Genomic DNA, 14,795 nt, shown 5'->3' with positions numbered 1-14,795 from the left:
CGCAAAATCAATGGAAATAGGATTCCAACTTATTTCACTTCCCCCCTATTCTCCAGACTTGGCTCCCTCAGACTACTATTTGTTCCCCAATTTGAAGAAATGGCTGGCAGGACAAAGATTTTATTCAAACAAGGAGGGGATTGCAGCAACTAATAGCTATTTTGCAGACTTGGACAATTCCTATTATTTGGAAGGGATCAACAAATTAGAACAGTGTTGGATGAAGTGTATAAGTCTAAAAGGAGACTATGTCGAAAAATAAAAAAGCTTTAACCCAAACAAGTAAGTAGTTTTTATTTTTGCACGGACTTTTCAAATGCCGCTCGTATTTATTGGGTTCATATTGTGCTGTAATTAGAACTTTCTAGCATTAATATAACAGATACTTAATCTACTACAAATAAGGACATTTTTGTTCAAAATTTAGTTTTCAGTAAATTTCTCGAAAACTATTAGAGGTAGCTTAGTTGGATTACATAGTTAACGTTTTTATACTAAACTGAAGCTTCATATAGATTTTGATATTTCTTTGTCTAATATTTAGCACCTTCAGTTTTTCATAAAAACATGAATTCAGACTAAAATTATGTTCCAATCAACTTGATACTTTTACCAGTTAATTTTGACATACATTTGCACATTCTGAGGAATTTTTCGTTTCCTAGCTTTGTTATTTAGTGCCAATTTTTTTTTCTTGAAACCATGTATTTAGGGAAAGGTATTCATCTTATCAATCAGAGATTTGACAGTTTAAACATTAATATACTAAAGCACATGCTCACAAAATTAGGAAAAGCAACTTTAACTTTTAATTTCATTCTTAAATTATGGTGCAATACTTCTGTGCTATGCACAGATGCGCTATGGTGGTGTGATGCTAGTAGCAGTGAACTGGGGTAAGTCCTATCACACTCACTTGCCTCTGTATCTCTCAAATGATAAAGTGCTTGTTTTGCCACAACTCTGTGACTATATTTGTGACAGTAACCACTTTTTGTTGATTTTGCAATTTCCCTACTACAACATGATGGCAAATTACCACATTGCCAGTTGTATGCCTCTACTGTCGTCTTTTTGCTCTAATCTATCCGACTGTATTCATGAGGTTGTGGGAGGTGTCTCAAATGTATTCACCCGGGCCATTGGAACTGCTGTTCCCCTTTCTGCAAGCTGCCCTCTGCCACTGGCCATTGCCACGGTGGAGTAAAAACATTGCAACACCTATTCGAGGTCACCAAAGAGTGCTCTAACGTCTCAAGTGACATCCTTCACAGACCACTCAACTCACTTTTAAGCAACTTTGCACTAAGGCTTGCTATTTCATTAAACACGGTAAGAAGGAATGCTGGGAGTGGTATGTCTCTTCTCTGGGAACATATACCTCTTCATACATGGTTCATACCAAGCTCTGTAGCTTCTGCCTCCCCCTCCCCTCCCCCCCTCCCCCCCCTCCCCCAAAGATCAACACTTCTGGACTCCCCCCCCCCCTCCCTCCCTGCCCCAAAGATCAACTACTGTACCAGGTCTCGTCATTTACGTTTTCAGACACATCCGTTGTTGTTGAACACCAAGCGACCCACTTCAAGACAGTGTCTGTGTCCTTTTCTTACCTGTCTACCTTCTTTTGATTGCTTAAATGTCAAGTTGAAGACATCTCTGTATCTTTCAGTCCCCTGCCTTGCCAAATTGTTTAACGAACCTAACACTGACTGGGAATTGTGTCAGTTTATTGCCTTGTCACAGTGTACTGTCCTAGGCCCTGATTCAATTCATGATCAGATGATTCAGCATCTGAATGTTACTCACAGGCTCCTGCTACTCACAGTCTTCAACCATATTGGTTGGGAGGTGCCTTCTGTGCACAATGGTGAGATAGTATTATCATGTTAGATAGTATGATCATGTTCAGTAAGCCAGATGGAAACCCAACTTCTGTCAACACCTACTGACCAATTGGCCTCACCAGTGTGCTTTGAAAATTGCTTGAAAGATTGTTGCTTGCCAGTTATCCTGAGTTCTTGAATCTTGGACCTTTTTGTCTCCCTATCACTGAATTTTTTGGAAGGAGCCTTTCACAACTGACCATCTTATTAGGTTGAAAATGGCAGTCCAGCAGGCTTTTTCTGAACACCAACACCACATTGCAGTCTCTTTTTAAATCTACATAAGGCATATGACATTGCTTGTCAGCATCATTTTTATTTATCTTCCATCACTTGGGCTGTTGAGTCTCTCTATTGGATTTTATTTACCAGCTTTTATTCCACTGGTTATTCTTGATTAGGACTGGTACACCATTAAGCTAATCACGGGTCTAGGAGAACGGCATCCTACAGGGCTCCATGCCATCAATAGGCTAGTGATCTCTGTTGGGCCACTGGTGAGCCCTGCACTATATATTGATAACTTTTACATTTGGTATAGCTCCCACTCTGTACCCTTGACTGAGTGCCAACTCCAGTGTGCCATCCAGAGGGCCTCCACTTGGACCCTTTTCCATGGCTTCCAGTTCTCTCCTGGAAATATTGGTCATGCATTTCCGTCATCATACAGCAGTCCATACCCAGAACTCTTTTTGGGAACCCATCACCAGGATGTCATTGCACAGTCTTGATTTCTGGAATGACTCTTTGACAAAAAGCTAACTTGGCTGCCCCATATTTGTCAGCTAAACACTAGCTACATGCAGAAGCTAGGCACACTCTTCTTCCTTGCCCAGTCTGTTGTGGTGAAGATTGCACTATGCTCCCCTGTAGATACTGGGCTGTGGTATCATCCCAACTGGATAATGGTTGCCAAGGTTATGGCTCTACAGCACCTTCCCCTTGAAAATGTTGGCACCATACTTTAATTGTGGACTAAGACTGGCCTCTGGTGCCTTCCAGACTAGTCCGGTAGACAGTCTGCTTGCTGAAGCAGGAATCTACCCTCTTCAGTTTTGGAAGCACCAACTCTTGCTCACTTATGCTCCATCCGACAATTTCCTACTCATCCACCTAATCACATTCTTTTTGCGTACTTGGGACATTGACTCCCTGATACCTGCCCTCGGGCAGAATTATGAGATGAAGTGCACCTCCAGGTTTGCTGCCAGGACCTCTGCCTAATTTCCATAGAATGTACGGCCTGTGTTTTCCCCATGTTTGATAGTTATCATCCCTTGGATGCTAAAATGCTGCTTCCATAGTTAGCTTAGTAAGGTCTTCAGTCTTGTTTATATGCTTGTTTACCACTCAACACCCCAACTGTATGGTGATTTGTTATCCTTATTCAATCCATTATTTATATTCTGCCAAGGACTTTCTGCAACCAAGTTTAAAAAGTCATGATTATAAAAGACTAACACAAATTATTACAGGATGAAATGTCTTGAAGAAGCTAAACTGGGAATATGTTTTGGATTCTGGACAACACTGACGCTGTGATTTACAATAAAAGATAGGTTGAACAAAGGCAAACCCACATTTGTAGCATATGTACATTTAGAAAATTTTTTTGGCATTGTTGACTGGCTTACAGTCTTGGGAAGAGAACTGATGTGCAATAATTGTCCACACAACTGTTTGTCTTTCACTAACGTAATTACTGTATTCACAAGTTTGGGCATGATCTTTTGTGCCAAGTGACCATGCATAAAGTATATCCATTCTTATTACAACTGCATGATTACTTTGCAGTTCACACATAAATGTTTGGCAGAGAATGCATAGAACTACTCTCAGACTATTTCTAAACATTTCCACTACCGAGTGGCATGTGAGGAAAAATGAAATAAATCTCTCCAGCTCTGATTTTATAACATTAGCCATTTCTCCAAATGTAGTTAGGTGTCAACAAAATATTTTGGTGTTCTAAGAAAGTTGGTGACTGAAATTTTGTGAAAATATCCGCTGCTACAAAAAAAGCTGTTGTTTTAAAGATTGTTGCTCCAACTTGCTTATGATATCTGTTACAGTGTAGCCCCTATTTCATGATAATATAAGATGAGCTGCCCTTCTTGAACTTTTCAATGTCTTCCAACAGTGAGATGAGCTGCCCTTCTTGAACTTTTCAATGTCTTCCAACAGTCCTATCTGATAAGGATCCAACACTATGCGCCTGCAGCCGTTGGTGGAGGGGGAAGGCCATAGGCATAAATACTGGACCAGGTCCACTCGAGGAGCAGTCTCAGGTCGCACCTGATGAAGGTCACGAGCTACGTGACCGAAATATCGTGCAAGTACGACGCTGATATCCGGCAGAACACCCGACAACCCAAGATGTCAGTAAAAGCATTGCTTGGAGTTTATAGCCAAGTTCTATTGGCAGTCCGCTTTTGCTTCATTTATTTGAAAGTAACAAACCTATGGACTACATTTGAAGCCTCACAGAATAAACCTAAAAAATTGTAACAGGAGAATGAAGAAACAATTGCATCACTCATGTGGAAGTATTAATAGTGATAACAATAATAATAATAAGAAGAAGAAGAAGAAGAAGAATAGTGATATAAGAAGAAGAAGGAGAATATAATTATTACTGTTAATACTTCCACAGGTGTGATGCAATTGTTTCTTTATTCTTCTGTTCTGATTGTGTGAGTTTATTCTGTGAAATGGCAGATGTACACTGTGGAATTGCTACTTTCAAATAAATGAAGCCAAAGCAGACCACCAATGGAACATTGCTATAAACTCCAAGCAGTCCTTTTACATGTCAGGAATATGTTGTCCCACATAAGAGTTTCACACAGGATGCTTGGTACAACAAACTAACACTCTACCAACTTCCCCAGTGGAGTTCTACATGACAGACACTCACTCCCTGTTATGTTGTTGTTGTGGTTTTTCCTGTGTAGTGCCAGGGTTACTTATTACTCACTGTCAACGCATGTTCTCCTGAACAACAGCACATAGCTTCAATTATATCACAGTTTTAGTTGAAATTCTTTCAATATACAACATTTTGTATCGATCTGACTGACTGATGTCTGGAGTTTTGATTGTGAGATGATACTCCATGGGCTTACCATTTGATTAGAAGTCACTTACAAGGAACAGTGTCAAAATCCTTCTGGAAGTGTAGAATTGATTCAAGGTCCCCTTTCAATAGTTGTCATTACTGTGTGTGAATACAGAGCCACTAGTGTTTCACAAGAACAATATTTTCTGAATTCTTGCTGGTTGTGTGTCAACAGATTACTTTCTTTAAGATATTTTGTAATGTTGGAATACAGTACATGTTTCAAAATCCTACTACAAATCAAAGTCAGTGGTAGAAGTCTATAAATCAGTGAATTATTTCTACTATCTGAAAATCTTAACATTGTTTACCAGGTACATAATGTATAAGCAACAATTGTCCTGTAAATGGTACCAAGGTTTCACCTATGACTGCTGTTTCACTTATATGTCCTGCACAAAATTTCTTATCCATTAGATCCAATATTTTTCTTATGACTTACAAGTTTTATCAAGATAATTAACTGACATTTGTAAAATGAATGCAACAGAAATGTAACTGTAAATGATTTCTGCTCATATCTGTAAGCAAAATGTTGATTTCTTGAACAGAATATTTGCGCTGCAACAATCTTTTGCTGAAACTTCCAGGCAGATTAAAACTTTGTGCTCTAACAAGACTTAAAACTGGAGTGTTTGCCTTTCACAGGCAAGGGGTTTACTGCGTGAGCTATCCAAGCACCACTAACAACCATACCTCACAGCTTTACTTCTGTCAGTAATTCATCTCCTTCTTTCCAAACTTCACAAAAGTTCTCCTGCATACATTGCAGAAATAGCACTCCTCGAAGAAAGGATGTTATAGAAAAACAGTTTATCCATCGCCTAAAGGACTGTTTCAACAAAGAATCTTCACTCTGCAACTGAGTGCATGCTGAAACTTCCTGGCAGATGGTAGACTGAAATAGTGTGCCAGTTGGTATTTCAGTGTGGGATCTTTGCCTTTCGTGGGCAAGTGCTTTACCAACTGAAGTATCCAAGCTTGATCAACTCTCCATCACAGAGGTATTAACAGAAGTAAAGCTTTGAGGGTAGGTTGAGACTCTCAAGCAGTAGAGAACTTGTCTGCCAAAGGCAAATGTCCTAGGTTCGTGTCCCCATCTGGCACACAGTTTTGATTTGCCAGGAAGTTTCACATCAGCCCACACTTCACCACAAAGTGAAAATTCATTCTGGAAATCTTCTATTGCCAGTTGTTCTACTAGTCCAATGCACATACAAATGCTGAAAATGTGCCAAATTCCTGAGGATTTTGTATCTGTATTACACTTTGTCTTTGCACTTGGAGTTCTGCAATTGTTATTTAAAAATTTTTCATAATTTCTGTTGATTCAGTAACAGTATATTGCAAAACTGGATTGTTTTAAAATCATTATTATCTGTAGGAAGTAAGAAATTACTATTGGCGTTTTCTTGACCAGCGGACACAGTCCCTTTCAGATGACTTCCAGTAACCTCATACATGAGTCTTTCAATAAGACCATAGAAAACCCAAGAGATGGTACTCATAGTATCTAAAGGGTTTGCTTGTATCAGGTGTCTTCTGTCACTGGAGGGCTGGTAATGTTGCAACATCATACATCATGTGTTTTCATTGTCCCAACTGACTGAAGCACCAAGCTGACATTTATTTCACTAAATGGAAAAAAGTGAATCTCGAGCATTGATTAAACACTTCTATTTAAAATGCCTAATACTAAAACAGATCAAAACTGAGTTGGATGGAGTTCACAGCACATCTGCTCCTGTTTTTGCAACTGTTTACAAATGACTTTAAATATGGTCACACATCCAAAAAAAGAGGATCAACACTTGGGACATCCAATGGAAGTGACCACCCTTGAAATGATTGACAAAAGGCACTGTATGCTTTTGAGTGATCAACAAATCAAAGCACAAGAAATAGTTGAGACCACAGGCCTATCACAGGGTATAGGGCTTTCAATTTTTCATGAAAAATTGAGCATGAAAAAAAATCTAGACAAGATCAGTACTGTGTCTGCTTCCAGTGGACAGTGAATGCAACCATGTGCTCAATGCTGAGGTTGTTTTGGGCCTTTTCTGTCAAACTTCTGCTGTGTTTCTGCATCAACAAGTGACTGTGGACAAAAAATAGGATACACTATTACACTCCAGGAACTACGGTACAATCAAAAGAGTCGGTTTTCAGGTGAACAGGCTCCAAAGAAAGCAAAGACAGTGAAATCGACTAGCAAGGTGACAGCTGACAGCCACAGTTTTTTGGGATGCATGTGGAGTCATCTACATCAATTATCTGAAAAAAGGACAAACAATAACTGGAGAATATTATGTTTTGTTACTGCGCTGGTTGAATGAAGAAATCAATGAAAATGTCTTCATTTGAGGAAGAAAGGAAGGTCCTCTTCCATTGTGACAGTGCACAGGTGCACACCTGCACAGTTTCAATGGCAAAAGTTATGTAATTAAAGTTAAAGTTATTGCAACATCCAATTTCCAAACTTGAAAAAATTGATTGGTGCTTGATGGTTCACTTTGTCCAAATAGAGGCCTGTTTTGCAGACCTACTGAAATCCTACTTTTTGGACAGCTTGAAAAGTTGGAGCAATGCTTGGAAAAGGGTATAGAGTTAAAATGGCATTATATTGAAAAATAAAAAAAGAAAGAAATTCCCAAAATAATAGTTCTTTCTTTTTCAACAGACTTACTGAACAATCCTCACGCCATACGCAAGTTGGTGGTGATTGATTTATATCTGCACCAGAATCTCTGATGTTCCTACTATTACCACCACCATAATCATCATTGTCATCAAAAATGTTGGTATCCTACATTTAATATATCCTGAAATCCACAAGTTGATGGTACGGGATACATTTGAACTAAAATCATTTATGATATCACTTTACTCGCTGTTCATAACATTATAAAATAATCAGTCAGCTTCATGATTCTATATCACAACATTGAAATTTCGTAATTATTAGTAATAAATAATGATATGAATATAATAGAGGGAAACATTCCATGTGGGAAAAATATATCTAGAAACAAAGAAGCTGTAACTTACCAAACGAAAGTGTTGGTACGTTGATAGAGACAATAAAAACAATAAAAAACACACACACAAATTTCAAGCTTTAGCAACCCAAGGTTGCTTCATCAGGAAAGAGGGAGGAAGGAGAGGGAAAGACGAAAGGATGTGGGTTTTAAGGGAGAGGTTAAGGAGTCATTCCAATCCCGGGAGCGGAAAGACTTACCTTAGGGGGAAAAAAAGGACAGGTATACACTCCCGCGCGCGTGCACACACACACACACACACACACACACACACACACACACACACACACACATATATATATATATATATATATATATATATATATATATATATATATATATAGACACACACACACACACACACACACACAGGCAGACATATGTAAATGCCAAGTAATTTATTTCAAATAAAATTTTTCAAAAATAAATGAAAATCAGTAAAACAAAATGTTATTCCTGCTCTTATGTTAACCCCGTATCAGCATAATCAAGAAATACAAATTCATGCACAGAAATGCAAGAAACCCACAGGCAAGTAAAACTACAAGGTGATTTTTTCCACCATGTTCAAACTCTAGGGACTGATCGATGAGAGGATATGGGACAAAAAATGTCTAATGAACTTACGTCTGGAAATGCACAGTTTCCATGCTAGAGACCATTTATTCAGTCATACATTGTTACAGAGACTGTGGTCTAGTATATGCTATACCATGCAGACACAGTTGTAGTATGTGTTGAAAATGGTTTCCATGTGCCTCAATGCATTCGTGTACGTGCCATAGCATGTTCTGTCTCACAAGTTCACATCAGCCAGGATGCATCCAAACAGTGTCAAAGGCAGCATGAATACACTGCTCCAGTGTCTCCACATCTGGAAATGGCTCTGCATACGAGATATCTTTGAGATGGCCCCATAACCAGAAATTGCACAGGTTGAGATCTGGTGAATGAGCAGGCCATGCAACTGGACCCTCTTGACGATCCATAAACCAGGGAAGACACAATTGAGATGCATCTGGACGTTAATGGTGAAGTGGGCTAGAGCACCATTATGTAGCATCCACATAACTGTTTGAAACATCAATGGCACGTCTTCCAGCAGGAGAGGCAAAGTTACCCACAAGAAATGCTGATAGTTTGGCCTGTTAGGCGACGTGGAAGGAAGCCTGATCCCAAAATACGGTCGCCGGTTATCTCGGCCCATATATTCCAGCTGCATTGATGCTGATGATTTGCTGTCACCATACCATTGGGGTTCTGTGTACTATTCCACAGGTGACTGCTATGAAAGTTGAAGATACTACTCCTCGTAAAGGTGACCTCATCTGTGAATATTATGGATGGCACAAATCCCAGAATAGTGGTTGCCTGGTGAAGTAACCAGTGACAAAACTGCTCCCGATGTGGAAAGTCTGTCGCTAGTAAAGTACTGCACAAGCTGTAAGTGATAAGGGTAATAACAATTATCATGGAGACTGTTCCACACTGTCATCTGGCTTGCCCTGTACTGGCAGGCCAATTGCCTGGTACCGACATGGCAGTCACCTTTCACTGTGTTAATCACATTTTCCTCCAGGTCTGGTGTCTGAACATTTCGGGTATGTCCTTTATGATTTCCTGCTTCCTGAAACGATCGTGTGTCAGACAAACGGCAAAACACTGTTGCAAACTTTGAATGCTGTGGTTGTTGTCAGTGGGGATAGGTCTCCTGATACAACCTTGCTGCTTGCCACCTGTTACCATTTGCCTTTCCGTAAGTGAACACCGTATTGGCAAGCTCTCGATTTGAATACTGAGCCATTATGTACATGCTGTATCACATCCACTACAAGGTGAGTCAGCAAGAGAAGTGAACTGGACACAACATTACCAATTACTATGGGAGAAGAGGGTGCTAGGAAATGATGTATGAGGAACAGTACCATCCTCTAGGAGAAAACGATGCATACTGTTACTGTGGCTAAATGGTACAGCACGTATTAGGCCGAAGTCTCTGTAACAAAGTATGATTGAATAAATGGTCTCTAGCAAGGAAACCATGCATTTCCGGAGGTAAATTCATTAAACCTTTTTTTTTCCATATCCTCTCATAGATCAATCCGTAGAGTTTGTACAAGGTGGAAAATTTACCCTATATGAGATGCCACAAGTATGACAGAGACTCAGCTGATATCATCTCACATAGCCAAGTTTTAATCTACAGGCCATGTGGCTTGTAGGTGGTACATTTTGTCAACAAGTCACACTTGTCTCTCATTTGCATTGGAAACTCATCATCTAAAGAGACTAGAGCATAGGGCTACTGGCATTAACCTGACATCTTGCATGAGAAATGGCTTTGTCCATCAGTGACCATGTGGTAGTCAACATGTTAAAGGAGCCCACATTAAATGGACTTACCGCTAAAAAAATAGGGTATTAAAATAATGCTTGAATGTGCATTTATGGATATGAGAAATATAATCTGAGCAATAAGACACCCTTTTCACATGAAAGTTTCCATCTGTGAGGCCAGTCAGAGAATGTAAAGATATGGACCTCGTATGATAAAATACTGCATTTTTCATCCAATAAGATAGTTACAAGCTTTAGAATTTCGTATAAAAGTAAAGATAATGTGATGACACTATAAAAAAGATAAGTATAGGACAACTCCCTGGAATACATTTGAAAGTGGGGAAATTTCAAAGAGTTGACAAGCTATGATAGACTTTTGGGAGGTGGTAGTAATTATTTACACACTGAGTAAAAAGTTGTTTTTTTGTCTACACAAAAGACATTAAGTAATATTTGCAAGGAATAAAAAGATCCTTGAAACTACATCCATGCCTAATTTTCTATGCTGGAGGATTGAATTTGGATCAGAAAATCAGTGTAAATGAATGTAGATTGATTAGTACAGCGCAATGACAGTGTGTCATCACATTTGGCAGTTACACAATAAACAAACTAAAATATGTATTTTTGAGAATTTAACAATATTCCTTAATCATAATTTCAGACATCACCTTTTCTGTGGTATTTCTACTCTGCAATTCCACGAGCAATGGCATTTTCTGTTTTTCTTGTTCCTATAGGAGCATATTATGATGAGAGGGTCAGGAAGCTAATATTGCCTGCCATAGTTTTTGTCTTCCTTTTCTCTTTTCTTCCCCACAAGGAACTGAGATTCATAATATATGTGTTTCCTTTTCTGAACATTGCAGCAGCTAGTGCATGTCACAGGATGTAAGTAATGATACTTTAATTCTGCTTTGCTTTTACTGTAAAGATATATTATAGTCTGACAAATAGATTTTTAATTATTCATTTGTTGCAGTTTTACAGTTTTGAAAGAGGTGTGCTTTAACTGCCTTTTAAAATATGTTAGTGTTGGTTATATGTTTAAGATTTGTTTGTGCAGTTTGATTAACTGGTTAAAAACATTGTTTAGAGCTTTTTATTTATTTCTTCTGGTAAATGTGGATTAAATCTGGATCTCATCCTACCTATTGTTTGCAAAATAATGTTCATATTTTTTGCAATTTTGATCTCCAAGAAATGTTTCCATTGGCGAGGACTAAACGTACAAATGAGTAATAGGTAGCTACGAGGGTTGTTTTTTAAGTAAGGGCCGTTTTTATTTTTAAAAAAAGATACAAATACTTTTGTAAACTTTTATTTTCTGATTCTACACACTTTTACCTATTTTTCTACATAGTTGCCTTGTTTATTTAAGCACTTGTCATACCGTACAACTAAGTTTTTAATTCCCTCTTTAAAGAATTCGGCCGCCTGCTCCAACAGCCAAGAGTTCACGGCCGCTTTCACTTTATCGTCGTCATTGAAGCGCTGCCCGCCAAGATGGTGTTTTAGGTACTGGAAAAGGTGAAAATTGCTAGGAGCAAGGTCGGGGCTGTATGGTGCATGGTCCAAAACTTCCCAGCCAAAAGAATCAATCAAATCCCGAGTCTTTTGAGAGGTGTGAGGCCTAGCATTATCGTGCAGGAGCAAAACTCCTTTTGTCAGCATGCGGTGCCTTTTGTTTTGAATTGCTCTGCAGAGCTTCTTTAGAGTTGCACAGTAGGCATCTGAGTTGATTGTCGTTCCTCATGGCATAAAGTCCACTAGCAAAACATCGCGCCGGTCCCAGAACACAGTTGCCACAATCTTGCGCATTGACATCGTCTGTTTGGCTTTGACATTGATGGGTGAGGTTGTGTGTCGCCATTCCATCGATTGTCGCTTGCTTTCGGGAGTGATATGGGATACCCATGTTTCATCTCCAGTGGCAATTTGACTCAACATGTCATCCCCTTCTTCCTCGTAATGAATCAAAAAGTCCAATGAAGTGGCAAATCTCTTCCCTTTGTGGTCCTCTGTGAGGAGTCTGGGTACCCACTGAGAACACAGTTTCTTAAAGTTTAGGTTTTCGGACACAATTTTGTACAAAAGCGATCTTGAAACTTGTGGAAATTCCAAAGAAAGAGTGGAAATTGTGAATCTTCTGTCCTCACGAATCTTTGTTTCGACTGCAGCCTCCAAATCATCAGTGATCACATAGGGCCGGCCTGAGCGTTCTTCGTCATGGATGTTTTGATGGCAATTTTTAAACTCTCTAACCCATTGACGCACTTTACCTTCACTCATTGCATTCAAGCCATAAACTTCTGTTAACTGATGATGAATTTCTGCAGCTGATAGGCTTCTCGCAGTCAAAAAACATATCACTGACCGTATCTCACACGCGGCGGGCGATTTAATAATTGTAAACATTATAAAGTAGCACAGTGATGCGTACACGTCAGCTACAGAGCTGCAACTTGCATCAGTGTGAACGGGAAGGATACCAGCAAGTGGTGCGGTGGCGTGTTGCGGCGTCCGCGCAAACTACGGGACTATACGCGCGAACAGCCCTTACATAAAAAACAACCCTCGTATGATACATTTTCTGCTTCACACTGGTGACAAAAATACAAGCAAATAACTTATTAATGACATTCTCTTTGCAATATGCTTGTTCCACTTTGCCTGGAAGTCAATATTTGTCCCCAAAATTTTGTATTTGCTACACTGCTCTGTAGAATTATCATCTATGTTTAATGTGACTGCATTATTTATCATCAGTAAGCTGTCATTAATGGTGGTGTTTTTTTTTTTTTTTTCGTCCATTGTTACTGTATTTTATGCTGACCAGTTGTGAACATTCTGGAGTGTTTCATCTGATTTCTCTACCATGTTTCTGGTACTTAATCTGTGCTTACAATGCTGCTGTCTTTTTCTCCATGTTTAACAGGGTTTGGAAATTTGTTGATGTATAAAAAGGTCAGTCATGTTCTTAAGATACAAGCCTCAAGACCTCCTACATTTATGTGTTTTGTATCTGATAAGTGTGTTGCGAAACAAACTTCATTTGAGACCTGTTCTGTCTGCACTCCATACCCAATTTTATTCATCATGTGCTGCTGCGTCTATTCCTAATTATTCAAGCTTCTTTGGCAAAATTACGTGGTGAAGAGTGCCAAAGGCCTCAGGTAGATCTGAATGTATGCATTTAACAGAGTCATCATCATCTAGTGCAAGTACAATACAGTATTTGTAAATTCTACTACTTTAGAAACCAATCTGTGGGAGTATCCCTCAGAAGTCTGAGAGTTTTGGTCTGCCAAGGAAATAACAGTTGTTGTTTGCCATGAAGGTAGTGTTGAAATGTTTCATGCTTTGTTCACAACAATGGATGCACAAGTGGTGCAAGGATCAATGCATATTCAAGACTGAGACATGCTTAAAACAACACATCCCATGTTGAGACCAGGCAGCATATTCTGAAGTATGACATCACTACTTAAACAAAATGCTCAAAAATATGTTCTATTTCGTGTAAGAAGCAAACAATGGAAAATCCAGCATGGAATTTACAGTATTATGGAAAGGATAGTTGCAACTCGCCATATAGCAGAGATGCTGAATAGCAGATAGGCACTACAAAAAGACTATCACAAAATAAGCTTTTGTCCAACAAGGCCTTTGTCAAAAATAGAAAACACACACACAGAATAGCAACTACCCTTTTCATAATATCATTTCATTTAAGAGACTTCCGTCCTCCCTATAGCCCTAATGTTATCTAATGTGACATCACCTTTAGGTGAAAGCTTCAGCAGACATGAAAATAATGTACTCCTCTGCCAGTAGAAACTTACAAAAGAGACCCAGTGAATGGAAAGATTCTATAGTTGGCCAAAATTCAAAAATTCTGGAACTGAGTTATAGATATTTCTTAGCAGTATTTCCATCAGTTTCCTTTGCAATGGCCATCAGTTGTGAGAACAGTGTATTTTTGAGCCTACGTAACAAAAGGCAACAGTTCAAAGTGATTTACATCTACACCTATACTCTACGAACCATTGCAAAGTACGTGATGGAGGGCGTCCGATTGAACTGGTTGTTAGAGATTATTCCTGTTCCATTCACATATGGAGCATGCAAAAAATGATTGACTGAATGCCTCTGTGTGTGGTGTAATTGATCTAATCTTATTCTCACAACCCCTGCAGGAGTGATATGTAGGGGGTCACAATATGTTCTAAGATTCTGCAACAGATCAGTGTCGCAGATAGTGGATGGTAGTTTTGTGGGTCCCAATCCGTCTTGTAGATGGTTGTTGCCTATGCTTTCTTCCAACCACTGGCCACCATTTTTTGTTTGAGGGATCTAAGATAGATTATAGTCAGAAGAGGAGCTAACGCACACAAAAATTCAATATAGAATCCG

The 14,795-nt window shown here is 39.1% G+C and overlaps 1 protein-coding gene across 2 annotated transcripts in view; it reads left to right on the top strand.

The window, feature by feature from the left end:
- LOC124612642 (probable Dol-P-Man:Man(7)GlcNAc(2)-PP-Dol alpha-1,6-mannosyltransferase) overlaps positions 1-14,795 on the top strand; it is a 179,714-nt gene that overhangs the window by 118,744 nt on the left and 46,175 nt on the right. For both annotated transcript variants that reach the window (XM_047140943.1, XM_047140942.1), the window contains exon 7: positions 11,044-11,270. In XM_047140943.1, the coding sequence (XP_046996899.1) occupies positions 11,044-11,270 (227 nt within the window). The remainder of the gene's footprint in view (positions 1-11,043; positions 11,271-14,795) is intronic.

The sequence above is a fragment of the Schistocerca americana genome, chromosome 4 (genome assembly GCF_021461395.2).
Source record: "Schistocerca americana isolate TAMUIC-IGC-003095 chromosome 4, iqSchAmer2.1, whole genome shotgun sequence".
Classification (NCBI taxonomy): domain Eukaryota; kingdom Metazoa; phylum Arthropoda; class Insecta; order Orthoptera; family Acrididae; genus Schistocerca; species Schistocerca americana.
Note: the sequence above shows the minus strand (reverse complement) of the source record. Positions and strands in the feature narration are given on the sequence as shown.